This window comes from Sminthopsis crassicaudata, chromosome 1 (assembly GCF_048593235.1).
Source record: "Sminthopsis crassicaudata isolate SCR6 chromosome 1, ASM4859323v1, whole genome shotgun sequence".
Classification (NCBI taxonomy): domain Eukaryota; kingdom Metazoa; phylum Chordata; class Mammalia; order Dasyuromorphia; family Dasyuridae; genus Sminthopsis; species Sminthopsis crassicaudata.
This window is the reverse complement of record NC_133617.1, coordinates 7212065-7231437: the sequence shown is the minus strand read 5'-3', so window position 1 is coordinate 7231437 and position 19373 is coordinate 7212065. Positions and strand designations below refer to the sequence as shown.

At 44.7% G+C, this 19373-nt stretch overlaps 1 protein-coding gene across 4 annotated transcripts; it reads left to right on the top strand.

Moving 5' to 3' along the window:
* Window positions 1-577: 577 nt before the first annotated feature.
* On the top strand, window positions 578-18849 carry LOC141552059 (uncharacterized). 4 transcript variants are annotated; one of them, XM_074284656.1, is made up of 5 exons: window positions 660-776; window positions 10811-10895; window positions 11581-11707; window positions 11954-12049; window positions 16854-18849. In XM_074284656.1, exons 2-5 carry the CDS (start codon window positions 10860-10862, stop codon window positions 18395-18397), a joined length of 1803 nt encoding a protein of 600 aa, XP_074140757.1. In that variant the 5' UTR covers window positions 660-776; window positions 10811-10859; the 3' UTR covers window positions 18398-18849. The 4 variants fall into 4 exon arrangements, with proteins under 4 accessions (XP_074140611.1, XP_074140757.1, XP_074140742.1 ...); XM_074284641.1 differs by lacking the exon at window positions 660-776 and adding an exon at window positions 10096-10265; XM_074284586.1 differs by lacking the exon at window positions 660-776 and adding an exon at window positions 10096-10282.
* Window positions 18850-19373: the final 524 nt, after the last annotated feature.

Below are 19373 nucleotides of genomic sequence, written 5' to 3'. Positions count from 1 at the left end.
TGATTTCTCATAAAGTCATTAGCTTCCATTTGCTCAATTCCAAATTTTAAGGAATTATTTTCCTCAGTGAGCTTTTGTACCTCCTTTCCTATTTGGCCAGTTTTGATTGTTAAGGCATTCCTCTCTTCATTAGCCTTTTGGATTTCCTTTTGTACCACTCTCAATTCTTTTCCTAATTTTTCTTCTCTCTTTCTTATTTGATTTTCAAAATCCCTTTTGAGCTCTTTCATAGTCTGCTACCAGTTCCTATTTTTCTTGGAGGTTTTAGATGTAGGGGCTTTGATTTGTTATCTTCTTCTGAGTGTATATTCTGCTCTTTGTCGCCATGATAACTTTCTGTGGTCAGAATCTTTTTCTGTTGTCTGCTCATTTTCCCAACCTATTACTCAGCTTTTAACTCTTTATTAAAGGAGGGCTCTGTTTTCAGGGTAGTGGGTGCACTATCCCAAGTTTCAGGGGTTTGTGCAGCTGTTCTTAGAGATTCTAGGGATTTGACCACAAGTGTTCTTTTTTGTTCTGAAACTGTGAGGAGGGTCCCTGCCCCTCTGTAGCTGTAAGATCTAGTGTGCTATAGCAACAGGACCCTTCCTCCCTGCCAATGAAGAAGTCTCCTAGGAGCTGTGGCCAGGAAGCTGCTACCACTTCCCATGCCCATCTTGTATTCCCAAGGCCCTCTCACCCTCCTGACAAGCTGTGGACCTTCCCAGTGCCTTTGGTGTCTCTGGGTGGAGAGGTCTGGAAGCTACCAGAACTGCGGCTGATTCAGAGGCTCCTAGGTAAGTCTTGCTTGGTTGGGGCTGGAGTTGGGGCTGGGTTTGGGCTGTGCCAATGGGGCCTGAACTGGGACTTCATGATGGGTTCCCCTCTTGGGTGCCTCAGACCTTTCCTGCTTCTCTGCTAAATTGTTTTCAACTGGAAAATTGTTCTATTTCATCTTAGTGCGTTCTGACAGGGAAATTTGTTTAGAGGCACTATTCAAAGCAATCTGGAGTGGTTTGGGGGTGAGCATGGGGAGTTCCTACTTTCCCATTGGGGAGTTCCTACTTTCCCATCTTGGCTCTGCTTCCCTTAAATAGTAAGCTTGTGTTATCCTGACGATGGCTCCCTATACTTGAATTGTTTCTTTCTGCATGATTGAAATATTTCTCCCTGATTTGGGGGCTCTGGGACTTGATTTCCCTGGGAGTTTGGAGAATCTCTTCTGGGAAATGATAGGAGGATTTGTTCTATTTCTATTTTGCCTCCTGGTTCTAGGATATTAGGTCAGTTTTCCTTAATAATTTATTGAAGTAGCTCTTTTTTTGATCTTGATTTTCAGTAGTCCAGTAATTCTTAAATGATCTCTTCTTGGTCTCTTTTCCAGATTAGTTGTTTTTTCCAGTGAAATATTTCATATTTTTCCTAATTTTTTTTTCATTCTTTTAATTTTGTTGTATTGTTTCTTGAGGCCTGTGAACAAAATTTCTAAAAATCATGGACCAGTACCCTCTACTTTAGTTTTGGTTTGGAGCCCTTTCAAGTTAAGCAAGTTACAATACTAAGAATAGGAAAGTGAGAGGAGCCCATCAATTGTGGAATGGCTAAACAAGCTAATAGTATAGATTTTGATGGAATATTATTGTGCTATAAGAATTGACAAGCAGGGTGATTTCAGAAAAATCTGGAAATTCCTCCACGAACTGATGGTAAATGAAATAAGCCGAACCAGGAGATCATTGTACATATTGGCAGCAAAATAATATGAAGAAAAATTATGAGTGATTTAGCTCTTCTCCACAATACAATGATTTACGACAATATTAAAGGACTCAAAAGGAAGCATACTGCCTTGAGAGAAAGAACTAATATTAGTTGAATAAATCCTGAAGGATGCTATTACTCCTTTTTCTCATTTCTTTTATTGGAGTCTGACTAATATGAAAATGATCACATGTAATCTATGAACTATTGCTTACCATCTCGAAGAAAGATAGAATTTGGAACTCAAAACTTTTTTTAAAAAAATGCTTAAAATTATTTCATCATGTAATTGGGGAAAAATAAAATATATTAAAAACAAAAAAATTATTCACAATTGAATAAATTTTTCTCAGAAAATCAAAACAATTTGCCATTAGTACAATAACTGACCTTGATGCCATTTTCATCCATATTGATGACACCCAACAAAATGGCTGAAAACATCATGCTAAAAAGCATGGAAGCAAGTATCCAGCCTTGTTTCACTCCCTGTCTGGGACACTGTGAGAGTATTATTCATTTATCCATAAACCAGTCCTAAAACTGACATGTAGTACTAATAATCTTTTCCAGGCAACCAAATTTTGACTAATTTCCTTAAGTTGTCATAACTGACAGTATTAAAGGCCTTGGTCAGGTTAATGAATATTGTGGAGAAACCTCAAGACAATCGATTTCCTTCATCTTTGTATAGATAGAAAATGGAGGAGTCCTTGAACTCCTAGGGAAAAACCTTCTCTTGCCATATAACCCAAAGAATTTCCATCAACTTTTGTATGAATGGAGGACCCCTTGCCTCATAAATCTCAACTAGAATAGAATCAGCACCTTTAAAGCTGAGATGCAACTTTGGTTATTGTCTTTCACCTACAAAAAGACAAAATCACTATCATGTGAAAAAGCTGATTTTGGAGGGCCCTACTTGAACTCTAATCAATTCATTATTTTTATAATATTTTATATATGTATATATAAATATATATGTAAAACATAAAATTTTGTAAGGGGCAAAGTTTGTTAGTATTTATTCATTTAGCAACGCATATCTCGTCAATCATTTAATAGTAAGTATAAGTATAAGCTATTCATAGTTTGAATAGTTGTGTTTTTGCCCACATCCATGCTGGCAAACGTTCTTGGGTTTGAGCCATCACTGATTGCCCAACCCAAATGGTAGCTCATCCATCTTGTGAGCATCCAGTCAGTAGAAATATTTCCTGACCTGCCTTGTGGTCTGGGGTCCACTTGGTTGGAGAGGAACCAGACTCCTCGAATAAAATGTTTTTGCCTCTGCCTCAGTTTCTCGTTTAGTCATTGGGGGTGATTTTCCCCCCCTCAATGTTCTATCAAAGTATTTAAACAGAAATAAAGGCAGGATTGAAGTGCAGTAACACCCTTGTTTGGGTTTAGGTGGGCTTTATAGAAGATTCATTATGATATCATCCCAAATTAATTCCCCCAATGGACCATCATGGAACTGCACAAACTTATAGCTAAATCTCTATCTGGTAGAGATATCAAGGAGTTCTGTACCAGGTTTGAGGTGGGAGAGGGAATAGAACCAGAGGAAATTTCTCGTGTGTGAGACAAAACAAAAAACCAATGTATCTGGGAAAAAGGGAAAGAAACTGATGTGGTCCAAAGCATTGCTATAAATATTCTATAAAAAATCTGACATTCTAACTTGCTCAAATGTATAAGAACAAAAACCATTCCTCAAAGAATAAGTGGTTTAAAAAACAGCCATGTGAACAAATAGTTCTTGAAAAACAAACAAAAAGCCCAAATTGCCAAGAGCCCCAGGGAACTCTCAAAACCACTGGATTTCATTCCGGAGGAGGGTGAGAGCTTCTCGCTCTCCACCGTAGTTAACCTGTGGCTGTCCAGTTTCGGCTGGAGACTCTCCAGTGAGGCAAGGTGCCCTGATGTGGAGATTTCCCCGGCCTGTGTCCTCCCCATGATTGTTCCCCATCCTGAACCCTTCCCCCCAGCAGCCCTTCAGAGAGAGGAAGGCGGCTCCTGGCGGTGGCTTGTCAGGCTGAAAGCTCCTGCTTCCCCTTCTCCATGACTACATAGTGTTGGTCCCTAGTTGTGTGGCTGTTGGCTGTGACAGTGAGTTCATTGAGGTATCTCAGCACAGTGCTTGGCACCCAGTAGGCGCTTAATAAATGCTTCTTGATGGTTCTGTGTCAGAGACTTGCAGCCTCATTCCCCAGTGCTTTCCCAAATACGGCATCCTGGGAAGGTCTTCCAGAAATGGCCCGCTTAGGACAAAGGACAGCCAGAAGCTCAAATACTGTGAGTTCAAACAGATTTAGTTGGTGGTCATTAAAACCTCTGCATGTCTTCAGATCAGCAGATATTTCACTGTCTCCCCCAAATTATAGCTAGGGAGACAAGCTTGTGAACTCCAACACTGAACACTTGACATGGATTTGGTTTACATTTCACATTGCAAGGTAATGAAGGATTTCTAGGGCTTGAAGGCCTAAACATCTGGATTCAAATCCTGCTCCTCACATTTCTGGAATGTTGGGGGACCACAAGCAAATCACTTCCCTGCCGCCTCCTCAGCTTCCTCCTCTGTCAAAATGGGATGGGATACCTAGAACAGCAACCTTATAGGGCTATGACAAATTAATGTTATTAGGATTAGGGAAGGAAGGAGGAAAGGACTAACTTCTGTTAAGCACCCACTGCATGCCAAGCCCTGTGCAAAGTGTTTGACTAATACTATCCCATTTAATCTTCACAATAGCACTAGGAAGTAGGTGCCCTTATTCCCCCATTTTACAAATTAGGAAACTGAGGCAGGCAGTGATGAAGTGACTTGGCTAGATCAATCAGATCTGAGGATGGATTTGAACTTGGATCTTCCTGATTCCAGCCCAGCACTCTTTACGGTGTGGTGCCACCCAATTCTTTGCCACCACACAAAACCCTGTCGTATTTTTAAATGATCCTCATCTCTTTATATGAAAAGATCCTTTCTCTCCTTTTTGGATGTCTTTGGAACATAGACCTAGAAGTGTATGCAGAAAGGTATGCAGTTTGAAAGCCCTTTGGGCATAATACCAAATTGCTCTCCAGCATGGTTGGATCAGTTCACAACTCCACCAGGAGTGCATTACTATCCCAGCTTTTGGAGAATGACATATTTTTCATTTTATTTTTTGTTTTTTCTTTTTCTAAATAAGAAAAAAAATATATAAAAAAGACAGAAAGGAAAACAAAACAAAACAGAACAGAACATTGCCATATGTCCAGTAGAACATCAGGGAGGATTTAAAATATATAACAATAAATTTCCATTTCAAGAAAGCATATATAATAATAGAAGAAATTATATTCATAAGTGTCCATCTTTGCTTTCTTGTAGGTTGTTCTTTTGTTCTCTGCTAGGTAATTTTTTAAAATACTTTTTCCCCCTTTCATCCTTCCACTTCCCCCAAGCAAATTATAATAAAACAGATGTATTTATATATACTACACACATATACATATACATTCACACCCACAAAGACACATATTTATATACACATATACATAGAGCGACATGCATACATACCTACATTTACTCAGATACATCTATATACATGTGCATTTATCCATATGTAAACATTCATCTAAAACAATATAAATATGGCTGATATACAATGTAGATTTCTTTCCTTATTGAATCTATAAGTTTGACTTTGTCTAAGATCAATGATTACTAGCCCTACTTTTGTTTTCCTAATAAATTCTGTTAGGATTACTAAGTGAGAACTGAGGTTGTCTGGATAGTGACAAGGTGAGAATTCAGGTTGGACAATTACAAGAACTGCCTGGAGACAACGGTTCGTTACAGGAAGAAGAATCTGTCTGAGAGATTTGAGTAGACACAGCAGATCTCTTCCCAGAGAGCAATCCAGCAGCTTCTGGAGACGACAGCTCGCTACAATTTGGCGCCCGAACAGGGACAGACACGGTCCTGATTCCAGTGAAAAAGTCTCCCATCCAGATCTCAGTCTCTCTGACCCAGAACCGTGAGTAACGAGGAAACTTTGTTAAAGATTAAGTGAGTGTGCTAATAGATAAATAAGGAACTTAACTTGTTAAGGGCTAAACCAGCAATCTCTTATAGTGAAATGGGGCAAACACCTTCTGTTCAAGGAAAATGTTTAGAGAGCATCATCAAGGTTATGAAAAGCCAAGGATTGATTATAATTTTAGACGAGATTACTGAACTTTTAAGAACTGTGAAGGTCATATGTCCTTCTTTTCCTCTGGAAAAAGAATTGGATCCAGATGAGTGGAAATTAGTAGGAGAGCAATTAGGTGAACACTACAATTGCCTTTGTGACATTTTGCCCTTTGGTTCCAGACCAAACTCAGTTTCCAAAGATACAATTCATACCTACAATTTAATCCAAATGGCTTTAAAAAATGTTATTCTAAAGGAAGAGATGAAGGAGCAAAATGGGGAGGTGTCAACTAAACTAGGTGAAAAGGATGAATCAGATAACAATGAAGTTAAGTACAATTCTGAGCAACAGCAACAGGAGCACCTCCCATCTCCTCCCTCAATTAACCCTTCAGAGGTGGAGGAAGAAGGAGGAGGGGAAGAGACAGAAACTCAAACAGAATCTCCTGTGAAGCAGCCTAAGCCTATGACAAGATTAGAAAAAGCATTGGTTAAAGCTAAGAGAGAAGGACAGGATATAAGTGATTTTATACATGCATATCCTGTGATTGAAAATATTGACTCTGTAGGTAAAAAAAGGAGAAGATATGCACCTTTAGATTTGAATAAAATTAAGGATTTGAAAAAAGGTTGTACCCTTTATGGGGCTACATCAGCTTATGTTAAAATGTTACTAGATGGTTTGTCTTATGAAGTCCTAACCCCGAATGATTGGAAATCCATAGCAAGGATATGCCTGGAACCTGGAGAAAATTTATTATGGCTTTCGGAATTTCATGAATTATGTAAAATTCAAGTCAGATGCAATTTGGAAATAGGAGTTAACACACAATTCACTTTTGAGCACTTGGCTGGTGAAGGTCGGTATGGAGAGAATTCAGAACAGACTGATTATACCATGACAATATATGAACAAATTGCTAAGGCTGCAATAAAAGCTTGGGGTGTCCTTCCTGGACAGAAAGATCGTGGAGAGGTTTTCACTAAAATACAGCAAGGTCTCAATGAACCTTTTGCAGATTTTGTGGGATGTTTGCAAACTGCTGTCAAAAGAACTATTGGAGAAAATGCAGCTACAGGAATAATGACCAGACATCTGGCTAAGGAAAATGCCAATGAGATTTGCAAAAGAATTATATGGGGATTAGACAAAGATGCTCCTTTAGAGGAGATCATAAGACCCTGTGCTACAGTGGGAACAAATGCTTTTTACACCCGGACAATGATGAATGTGGAAAGGCAGGGTCCCTCCTGGCAAGGGACTTCTAGAGAAACTCGGCGATGTTTTCAATGTGCAAAAATTGGACATCTAAAAGCTCAGTGTAGGTATGGAGATACAGTGAGAAGACAGGGTGAAAGAAGACCTAAAACCCCATGTCCAAAATGCAACAGAGGACTCCATTGCGCATCAGAGTGTAAACTAATTCAGGGAAATGGGATGAGGGGCCCATGTCCAGGGCCCCTGGCAAAAAAGACTTGGGGCATGATGGCAGCTGATGTTACACCCAAAGAACCTTTAGAAGGCCAGGACTCTGATTTAATCAATCAGCAGAGAAGCAATCACATGGCAGAAAGGGATTACCTGATAAGTCAGTCAAAAGGCAATCAGATTGCAAAAATGGATTACACTTGGGGAGAATACAGGCCTTTTAAACCAACAGGGCTGTGCCCAGTGCAAACAACTCCAATGTAATTGTCAGATGATGAGAAGAGATTTAGAAAGTGGTAAATAGAAGGAAATTAGATAGGTTAACTGCCTGGGAGAGAGGGTTTGCTTGTATTTCTTCAGCAGGAGAAAGAATCAGATGGGTGCCAACGAGTCATATTTGCCTTGTCCATCAGAGAGAGACAGAAAAAGAGAAAGACCTCAAAATAAAGGAGAAGATCTAAGAAACATTTGACACTGAAAGAGCATGGATAATAAGAATACTGTTAAAGAACTTTAAAAACCAGCAGGAATCATTGGACTTCCTCACACAAGATGAGACTAATGGACAATGGACTTATGGACATTTATAAATTTTCAATTTATGATTATTTGATTATGATTATGTTATATACTTCTAGCATGTGTTACATTACTATGTTACTATGTGCTTATGTAATTTATGTAATTATCTGTAATACTTCCCATATTGATGGATTTATGTTTCAAGGTCATGACTGTCCTATGTTCTAAATCAAAAGAAAGGGGGAGATGTTAGGATTACTAAGTGAGAACTCAGGTTGTCTGGATAGTGACAAGGTGAGAATTCAGGTTGGACAATTACAAGGTGAGAACTCAGGTTGACTTGATAGAAGGAGCAAGCCCATTGGCTGAAGTGGTTCTTCCCAGAAGCCCTTGCATTATCCCACGCCCATTTCTCTGGGAGGATAAAAGAGACAGCACTGGGCCCAGAGAGCAGATCGGCCTGGAGAAGGATAAGAGCTGGAGGAGATTCAGAGCCAGGATTCAAGAGAAAGACTCTGCATTGTATCAGGCTTGACGGGGCTCTCTGCAGGAAGGGAAGTCACTTCTTTGGACAAGAGTTAACAGCAACTGCCTGGAGACAACGGTTCGTTACAGGAAGAAGAATATGTCTGAGAGATTTGAGTAGACACAGCAGATCTCTTCCCAGAGAGCGATCCAGCAGCTTCTGGAGATGACAGCTCGCTACAAAATTCTACTCCCGATCCTTGTAGTGTTTGTATATATCACTTCTTTCCTATCCTTGCTAATTCTTTTATTTTAGTTCTGCTCCTTAATTTGCCTTGCTATTACTTAACTTCCCCCCACCCATGGCTCCCTTCCTTGTCTTCCACTCTTTGCTCCTCCTTTCCCTCATTTTTCTCTCCTTATTTCTTATATTATAGATGTTGGATGCTATTATACCCTTCATGGTATGAATGTAGTGTAGCCTATTTGATCTGTTCCTGATGTGAGCAGGATGACTTATATTTTTACAATTTTGACTCAGTTCCATAAATATTTGAAAAATGAGGCCTTTATCGGAGAAACTTGTTGCAAAAATTTCCCCCAATTTTCTGCTTTCCTTGTAATTTTGGTCGCAATGATTTTGTTTGTGCAGAAACTTTTTAATTTTATGTAATCCAAACAATCTGTTTGCATTTGTAATGCTTGCTATCTCTTCTTTGATCCTAAATTCTTCCCTTGTCCATATCGGACAGATAAAAGTATTCCATGCCCCCTTAATTTGCCTCTGGTGTCATGTACCCAGTCTGACTTTATCTTGGTATACATGTGAGATGCTGGTCCATTCCTAGTTTAGCCTTTCTGTTTTCCCAGAAGCTTTGTCAAATAATGAGTTTTTGTTCCAAAAACCCAGATCTTTGGGTTTCGCGTACAATGGGTTCCTGGGGCCACTTCCGATAAAGTAACTTGTCCCTCTGTATACCTTGGATTCGCACTCTGTTTCTTAGCTGTACCAGACTGTTTGGATAACGACCGCTTAGATGCAGTTTGACACGTGGTATGGCTACATCATTTCCTTTCACATTTTTTTCATTGATCCTTTGAATGTTGTCTCGTTGTTGTAACTTTCTTACATGAAATCACCCACTGTTTCTACGGTTCATCCGTTGGCCCACTTATGGCTTAGAATTAGACTAATTTCCCATTAATTTTTAGTCTTTCCATTGTCCATTATTTAATCGTATGCTTATTTGCATTATAATCCAAAAAGAATGCTTTTCCGCACGGTCCTAGCTTTTATGTAATGCCATGTAGTGAGCAGAATTCGATTCCTTTCTTATTCCCAGTTTTCTCCAAAAATCTGTCCTATCTGACCTTTGCAGAACTTTATTTCCCTCCTTAATTTCTTTCTTGTTTGTGAGCCCTTACCGCAGGGGGGAGGGGGAGGGGCCACCCGGGCAGCTCCCCTCTGGGACTGGGGTTTCTGACTGCGCATGGGGGAGCTGCCCACGACCCCCGCGGGGGGACTTCCGACAGGGCGACCCCCCAGGGTGGCAGCACGGGGCTGGTGACCCCTCTCCGGGCCCCAGGGAGCAGTTCTTCAGTTTCTCTCTGCCCAGCACATCCATCCTTCAGGACTCGTCACTGAGGCCCCCCTCCCTCCCCCAGAGCCGCCTGAACGGCCAACGGCGGCCAGGACTCTGCCCATGCGCAAAGGGCTCCGCGAACTACATTTCCCAGAAAGCAGTGCAGCTGGAGGGACTCCGGCTCTGCCTGTGGTGTTACGTCATTTCCGCCGCCGCCGCCGCCGCCTGGGCTCTTGCTAGCCGCGGCCGCAGAGCTCTGCCCCGTTCTGAACCGGTGTCGGTTCCGAGCCCTTGGTCTCGGACCGGGCTGAGTAGGATCCGGGACCAGGCACTCGCGGAGGTGGAGCTTGACGCCAGGTTTTGCTGCACCGGGTCGGGGGAGGGGTGGCTTACCTGCTGGGAACACTGAGCATGCGCCATGCGAGCCAATTCCCTTCCCCCACACGTTCCCACTCCAGCCTCCCGCCTTGTGAGCATGCGCCCTGAGCTCTTGAGGCTCCTGCCCTTCTCTGGTGCCTGCTGTGGCGGCCAGCACTCTCCGCCTCAGTCCCCACTCCCCTGAGGCGCGAGGGCAGCCCCGCCCTGGAGCCTGCTGTGGCTCCCGATGGCCTGGGACCACGGCCTGGGAGAAGCCCTACAGCACCCCCCACGTCCCCTGTCGGGGCCCCCCCTTCTCCGCTAGATGAGGACTTGAGACCTCGTGCACACTGGGTCCGGGGATGCTAGAACACGCGGGACCCCTCGCTACTCCTTCCTCCGCTGGACCTCCGTCCAGCCTTAGGCCTTTTCAGCCCGCACTTCCTCGCGCACCCATTTCCCTGCCCCAGACCCCGCGTGGACACTGGCCAGAGGGGCCTGACCCGCTCTCCTCCTGTTTCCCCCCAGCTGGTCCCGGTGCTGCCCATCCCAGCAGAGAGGCCCCGGGGAGGAGGAGATGGCCCCCGTGTTCCTGGCGGCCGGCGCCCAGCGGGTGAGGGGCCTCCCAGTCCGGGCTCTCCCATGATCCTCAGCGGCGCCCGGGACAGCCTTGGAGTCCTGTGTCCGGGCAGGAAGGGCCCTGGGCGGTCACTTGGTGGGGAGGGGGAAGGAGCCTCCGGCTCGGGCTCTGCACTCCCTGTGACTCCCTGGTCTCCCACCTCAGGACTGGGGTACACCCTGTGAGCCCCCAAAAGGAGCCTTGGGAGACCAGAAGTCCTTTGGGCGGGGGTAGTTCTAGGACGTCACCGTTAGGGGGCGCCAGGGACCCCCCAGCCCCATGTGCCAGGCAGGGTCCCTGTGGAGGGTTCTCCAGAGACCCGACACTCCTGCCTGTACTTCCGGCCTCCGGGTCAGGCTGTGTTATCCCCTTTTAAAGATGGAGACACTGAGGCCTCTGGGGATGCATCTGTAAAGCGGGGTGTGGGGAGAGGAGGAATGTTTGGTGGCAGATTTTGGGGGAAGGGGGAGTCCCAGGCAGGACACAGGCCCCGGGGCAGAAGCGAGAGCTGACCCCTAGGAGGCTGAACCCCCACCCGCCCTTGTCTCCTTAGGCCTGTGAGAGGGGAGGCTCCCGCTGGGTCAGAAGCAGGTTCTCCCCAACCAAAGTGGGGTCAGTGGGCAGGGTCTTCCACCTGCCCATCTCCCTCCCTGAGCAGTGCGGGTCCTGGGTCTTGCAGGGTTCTGTGACCTTCGGGGACGTGGCTGTGGACTTCTCCCGGGAGGAGTGGGGGCACCTGGACTCCGCCCAGAAGGAGCTGTACCGGGAGGTGATGTTGGAGAACTACCGGAACCTGGTGGGCCTGGGTAAGGGGCTCCCCCTGAGTCCGTGCCAAGAGGGCACAGAGGTCCCCAGGGCCTTCATCCTTGGGGGACCCCTGAAACCAGGAATGATTTCCAGGCTTTGAGGGGCAGCCAGGCCTATGGGATGAGGACAGCCAAAGAACCTGGTGCAGACTCCCCAGGTGGGGCCCACCTGTCCTGGAAGAGGGCCTAGGAACCGGAGGCTGGGATCTTCTCTGGCCTCAACCCTTTTCCATTTCCTCTGGGCAGGACTCACAGTTTCCAAACCCCGTGTGATTGAGCAGTTGGAGCGAGGGGAAGCACCCTGGACACCATGGGGAGGGGTCCCGAGGAGCTGCGGTTCGGGTGAGTGGGAGCCCCCCAGGAGCTGCTCGGCTCTTTTTAGTCCTGACCTCATTGAGTGTCCCATCCACCCCGTGATGTCAGTGCTCCTGGTGACATTATCTCTGATGAGGAAACTGAGGCAGGGGGTTGGGGACTTTCGTAGGTTGACCTCTAGAAAGGGTGTGGGCTTGGCTGTGGATCCAGAACCTCCTGACTGTTGACACTGCCTCCCCAGGGGAAATACTTTAAAGGCCAGAAGGAGAAGAACAGGTGGGAGGAGCTTCTTGGTAGGGTCGCATGGGATTCTGGGAAAGCTCAAATGTTGATGAGTGTGTCCTTTGGAGCTGGCAGAGACGCCCTTAGGAGGAACTGACCTTTTTGCTCCCCTTCCTTGGGGTCACCCTATTGTTGGCAGCAGTGACATAGCCCCCAGTCACTCTCTCTTCCAGAGAGTGCTTAGTTATGTGCTGGGCGGGGCTCAGCTGGCAGAGTTTCTCCTGCTGCTCTGAGAGTTTTCAGGCTCAAGCAGTTTCTAACTGGCAGAAAATAAAAGGGGAAGAAATTCCACTGATGTGGATGGAGCAAAGTATCCAGTTTTCTTTTAGGAGTAGGGACCTCCCTGGGGGAGACTGGACCCTATCTCTCTTCTGTTGGGCAGTGGTTCTGCCTTTCAGAGGCCAGAGGATACTTGACTTTGATCTGGTCAGTGGTTCCTGGGAGACCCAGAACTCCTGTACAAAAACTGGCCTCTGGTCCATTTTTCCTCTCCTCCATCTCTGGTCCATTTCATCTTTGCATCATATCTCTGTTCTATCTCACTTCTGCTCCATCTTTGGTCCATTTCATCTCTCCTGCATCTCTGGTCCATTTTACTTCTGCAGAATCTCTGATCCATTTTACCTCTGCACCATATTTTTGGTCCATTTCACCTCTGCACCACTTCTGGTCCATTTCACCACTGTACCATCTCTGATCCATTTCACTACTGTACCATCTCTGGTCCATTTCACCTCTGTACCACCTCTGGTCCATTTCACCTCTGCACCACCTCTGGTCCATTTCACCTCTGTACCACCTCTGGTCCATTTCACCTCTGTACCACCTCTGGTCCATTTCACCACTGTACCACCTCTGGTCCATTTCACCTCTGTACCACCTCTGGTCCATTTCACCTCTGTACCACCTCTGGTCCATTTCACCTCTGTACCACCTCTGGTCCATTTCACCTCTGTACCACCTCTGGTCATTTCACCTCTGTACCACCTCTGGTCCATTTCACCTCTGTACCACCTCTGGTCCATTTCACCTCTGTACCACCTCTGGTCCATTTCACCTCTGCACCATCTCTGGTCCATTTCACCTCTGTACCACCTCTGGTCCATTTCACCACTGTACCATCTCTGGTCCATTTCACCTCTGTACCACCTCTGGTCCATTTCACCACTGTACCACCTCTGGTCCATTTCACCTCTGCACCACCTCTGGTCCATTTCACCTCTGTACCACCTCTGGTCCATTTCACCTCTGCACCACCTCTGGTCCATTTCACCACTGTACCACCTCTGGTCCATTTCACCTCTGTACCACCTCTGGTCCATTTCACCACTGTACCATCTCTGGTCCATTTCACCTCTGTACCACCTCTGGTCCATTTCACCACTGTACCACCTCTGGTCCATTTCACCTCTGCACCACCTCTGGTCCATTTCACCTCTGTACCACCTCTGGTCCATTTCACCTCTGCACCACCTCTGGTCCATTTCACCACTGTACCACCTCTGGTCCATTTCACCTCTGTACCACCTCTGGTCCATTTCACCTCTGTACCACCTCTGGTCCATTTCACCTCTGCACCACCTCTGGTCCATTTCACCTCTGTACCACCTCTGGTCCATTTCACCTCTGTACCACCTCTGGTCCATTTCACCTCTGTACCACCTCTGGTCCATTTCACCTCTGTACCACCTCTGGTCCATTTCACCTCTGCACCATCTCTGGTCCATTTCACCTCTGTACCACCTCTGGTCCATTTCACCACTGTACCATCTCTGGTCCATTTCACCTCTGTACCACCTCTGGTCCATTTCACCACTGTACCACCTCTGGTCCATTTCACCTCTGCACCACCTCTGGTCCATTTCACCTCTGTACCACCTCTGGTCCATTTCACCTCTGCACCACCTCTGGTGCAGTATCTCTTTATCAACCCTCTCCTCTCCTCTGATGTTGTCCCTACCCCAGAGCAGCCCCTCATCACCTCACATCTGGACTATTACTATGGCGGCTGATGGGTCCGTTTCAAGTGTCCTCCCACTCTAGTCCATCCTCCTTTCAGCCATAAAGTGATTTTCCCAGAGCTCAGGTCTGACCATGTCATACTCTCTCTAGTGACTCCCCATCACCTCCAGAATCAGGTAAGGAGTTCTTTGGCATTCAGAGGCCTTCATAACCTTGTTTCCAGGAACAAGATCATCCTTCTGACTCCAGGCCTTTGTTCTGGCTGCCTCCTTTGCCTGCAACACTCTCCTTCCTCATCTTACTCATTTCTCTGGCTTCTTACAATGCCTAGTTAGAATCCTTTATAAGGAATCTTTCTCAGTCCCTCATAACTGTAGTGCTTCTCTCTTTGTGCGTAGTTTACATGTTTTCTTCCCAATTAGACCATGAGCTTCCTGAGAGCTGGGGATAGTTTTTCTCCCTCTTTGTATGGTTAGCACACTTAGCAGAGTGCCTGACACAGAGTAAGCCCTTAATCTTCACTTTACTTGAGCCAGGTGACTTGAATTTATCAAAGGCAGTTTAATAGTCTCTTACTGTCTTTTCATTCATATCGAGTATTAGCTGTGTCAGCCACGTTTCTTCTGTCCTTCCCAGCCCATAAACAGTTGTCAGCATCTTTTTACCCTTCTTTGTGCTTTCTCTCTTCCTCCTGTAATTAAAACCTAACAAAGCCAGACTGCTCCTTGTCTCTGGCCTGGGTGGATAGCAGCAGCAGTTCTGAAAGAGATTTGGGTATTTGAATGGGCTTCAGGTATAAAAATATTATGTGGCAACTAAAAAGCTCCGTTACCAAAAGGGTACATTAAGAAGGGTAGAGCTAGGGAGCAGCTAGGTGGCGCAGTGGATGGAGCACCAACCCTGAATTCAGGAGGACCCGAGTTCAAATCTGGTCTCAGACACTTAACACTTCCTAGCTGTGCGACCCTGGGCAAGTCACTTAACCCCAGCCCTCAGGGGGGAAAAAAAAAAAAAAAAAAGAAGGGTAGAGCTTCCAGGAACACGGAGATGACAATGAAATCAAGTCACCAAGCATTTATAAAGTGCCTGTTAAATGCCAGGCACTGTGATAAATACCATATAGGCTCACTGTCCTCTTCTCTCCTCAGAATTCATTCAAGTTTTGTGGTCAGTTTTGGATGATCTGGTTCAAAGATGATCTTGATGAACTTAAGAGTGTCTATAACCTAGCAAGTATAATAGTGAGAAGCCTGAAATCTGTGACACAGGAGAACCTGTCAGAGGAACCAGGGATGTTTATTTTTAGCCTGAATAAAAGAGAACTTGAGAACATAATATCTGCTTTTGAAATTTCCAGTTTGTTGTAGAAGGGACCTTTTTGTGTGTGTGGACTAAACTGGAAGCTATTGAGGATTTTTTCTATCTCCAAGCTCCACTAATCCTGTTTCCCAAGTCTGGGTAGAGATGTGATTTGTGAAACATGTATTTTTTTTTTTTTTTTTTTTTTTAAGCTGGGGTTAAGTGACTTGCCCAGGGTCACACAGCCAGGAAGTGTTAAGTGTCTGAGACCACATTTGAACTCGGGTCCTCCTGAATTCAAGTCTGGTGCTCTCTCCACTGCGCCACCTAGCTGCCCCGAAACATGTATTTTTAATCATGGTCAGTGCCAGATTTGTTTTTCATGACTAAATATATGTTACAAAGGAAAGCTTGTATTTTAAAATTGGAGTTGAAAGCTATATGAAGAGCAAAGGCCTAATGATAGTGATGGTAAAAACTAGAAAAAGAGAACATTAGTGAAAAATTGAGCAAAAGGAAATCCAGAAACAGACACAGACAAGCTAGACATCGTGGGTACTAATGTGGTGAGATCGTGGCCACAAAGACATTAGCTCATCTCTTGATTCTGACTCCTTTGGCCATGTGACCTGGGTAGCTTGTTTCACCTCTCTGTGCCTCAGCCAACTCTCTAAGGTCATAGTGGGCAAATAGGAGTTTTCTCACCTGGGACTTACTTCTGCCACTGAAATAATAGGTTCAGTTCCTAGCTCTAGTCCATATTTGAAGAAATCATAAGGTGCATATAACAGACATTTACAATTTACAATTCTTGTTCTCTTGTTTCTTTTATACATATGGCCATATTCATGTTTATGATGATTGTCAGGTTGTTCCTTAACATTTTTTTCTTTTTTCTTTTCTTTTCCTTCCTTCCTTCCTTCCTTCCTTCCTTCCTTCCTTCCTTCCTTCCTTCCTTCCTTCCTTCCTTCCTTCCTTCCTTCCTTCCTTCCTTCCTTCCTTCCTTCCTTCCTTCCTTCCTTCCTTCCTTCCTTCCTTCCTTCCTTTTTCTTTCCTTCCTTCCTTCCTTCCTTTTTCTTCCTTTCTTATTGGGGTTAAGTGACTTGCCCAGGAAACACAGCTAGGAAGTGTTAAATGTCTGAGGCCAGATTTGAGCTTGGGTCCTCCTGACTTCAGGGCTGGTGTTTTATCCACTGTGCTACCTAGCTGCCCCTTCCTTATCATTTTTAAAAGATAAAAAGATAGAACAGAAAATATTTACTTTTTTGGGTTTGATTTTATTTTTCAGATTGGGAGACTAGACTTGAAAGCATGGCTTCGTCTTTAAAGCTGGATCTCTCCAGGGAAAATTCCTTCCAGGAAGGAGTCAAGAGGGATGTGGCTGCTGCTTTCAAATTGAGTAAGGCCTTCAGTTTTGATGCCAGGTCAGAAAAGCATCACAACAATGAGGAGAAATCTCTTCAGCAAACAAAATTCATCCAGAACAAACTTCCCCATGAAGTACAAAGGCATGAATGTAATAAATATGGCAAAAACTTCAGTCTAGGACCAGTTATTTTTCCACAACAGAGCATAAATATAAGAAGCAGTCTACATCAATGTGAAATCAATCAAAAGAGCTTTAGCCTGTATTCAGACATCAGGAATTACAACCAAATCTGTGTTAAACAAGTATTTTCTAAATATAATGAATTTCAGAATTCCTTTAGTTATAATTCAAACGTTATTGAGAATTGTGTGATGAATTCTACAGGGAAACCTCATGAATTTAATGAATGTAGCACTTTATTCCTGAGCCCACAGCTTACACAATTTCAAAGAATTAATTCTGGATGGGAACCTTATGAATCTAATGAATGTGGAACAGCCTTCAGCAAGAGCTCAGAGCTTATTGAGCATCAATCAGTTCAAACTGGAGAGCGGCCTTTCGAAGTTACTGAATATGAGAAAGTCCTCTTGCCAAGTACAAATCATACTGAACATCAGTTAGTTCAAGCTGGAGAGATACCTTGCAAATTTTTCCTGAACTCCCAACTTGGTGTACATCAGAGAACGTATACTGGAGAGAAACGTTATAAGTGTAATGAATGCGGGAAAGACTTCCGCCAGAAAGCAAAACTTAACATACATATAAGAATTCACACTGGAGAAAAACCTTTTGAATGTAATGAATGTGGAAAGGCCTTCCGGGAGAGCTCAGATCTTACTCTACACCAGAGAATCCACACTGGGGAGAAGCCTTATAAATGTAGTGAATGTGGGAGGGCCTTCAGGCGGAGCAAAAATCTGACTCTCCATTGGAGAATTCACACTGGAGAGAGACCTTTTGAATGCGGTGAATGTGGGAAAGCTTTCCGCCAGAGCTCAGACCTCTCCCAACACCAGAGAATCCACACTGGAGAGAAACCTTATGAATGTAAGGAGTGTGGAAATGTCTTCCGCCAGAGCTCACACCTTATTCTGCACCAGAGAATCCACACTGGAGAGAAACCCTATGAGTGTAGTGAGTGTGGGAAGGCCTTCCGCCTGGGCTCGCAGCGCAATGTCCACCAGAGAATCCACACTGGAGAGAAGCCCTATGAGTGCAATGAATGTGGGAAGGCCTTCCGAAAGAGTTCATACCTTACTCAACACCAGAGGATTCACACTGGAGAAAAGCCTTACAAATGCAACGAATGTGGGAAGTCCTTCAATCGGCGTAGAAACCTTACTTTCCACCAGAGAATTCATACAGGTGAGAAACCGTATGAATGTAATGAATGTGGAAAGGCCTTTAGTTCAAACAGAAATCTTACTCTCCATCAGAAAATTCATATTGGGAAGACAGCGTAAAAATCTAATGATTGTGAGACATAACCTCCATCACAGATCAGACTTTATTGATGATCAAAGAACTTAGGGTGGGCAACAACCTTATCAGCAGAGCGAAGGTTGGAAGGTCTTCCAACAGAGCACAAAGCTTCCTAAATCTCAGTTCATGCGGCTTGAAACTATATAAATCTCATAAATGTGAGAAGGCATTCCCTGGTCACAAGCCAGTGTGCCCCATTCAGAATAGAATTTCCCATGAATGGAAAGTTCTGTCTCAGAATTCTTGTTGTAGAAGATCCTTATGAATGTGAAAAGGCCGGCAGCTGAAGCAGAATCCTTGTTAATCCTCTGTGGGAAATTCACACTGGAGACCAACTAGATGAATGTACTCATTCGGCAGAACTTACAATATGCCAGATGCTGTGCTAGGAGTAGAAATACAAAGCGAAGCAAAACATAAAGTTCCTCCCTTCAAGGAGTGTACATTTTATTTGGGGAGACCACACACAGATAAATTTTATATTTAACAAAACAAAAAAACAAGAAAGTGAGCAGCTGTGGGGAGGGGGAATGGAAGGGGAAAGAAAGGGATGAATGGGAGTGGTGACGGCCTCTTGAACAAAGCAGCATTTTGAGCTGAGTCCTGAAGCAGGACAGGCCCTGGGATGAAGGGAGATATGGAGGGTGGTGTTCCAAGTATGTGGGACGGCAGCTGCTGCAATGAGTGCTAATGGAGATGGAGCTTTATAGGAGGGAATAAGCACTTAGGCCAGTCCCATGGACTATGGAATACATAAAAGGTGGTAATGAGTAAGGTTGGAAGGGTAGGAAGAAGCCAGGGAATGTTCAAGGGAATTGATATCCTAGATGTGATAAGGATCTATTAAGAGTATTGAGCAGGGGGTGGGAGGGCTGATGGGTGGGGGTGCCATGGCCAAAATTGTTCTTTAAAGAAATTGAGAGCAGTTTGGAGAATGAATTGGACTGGGAAGGGACT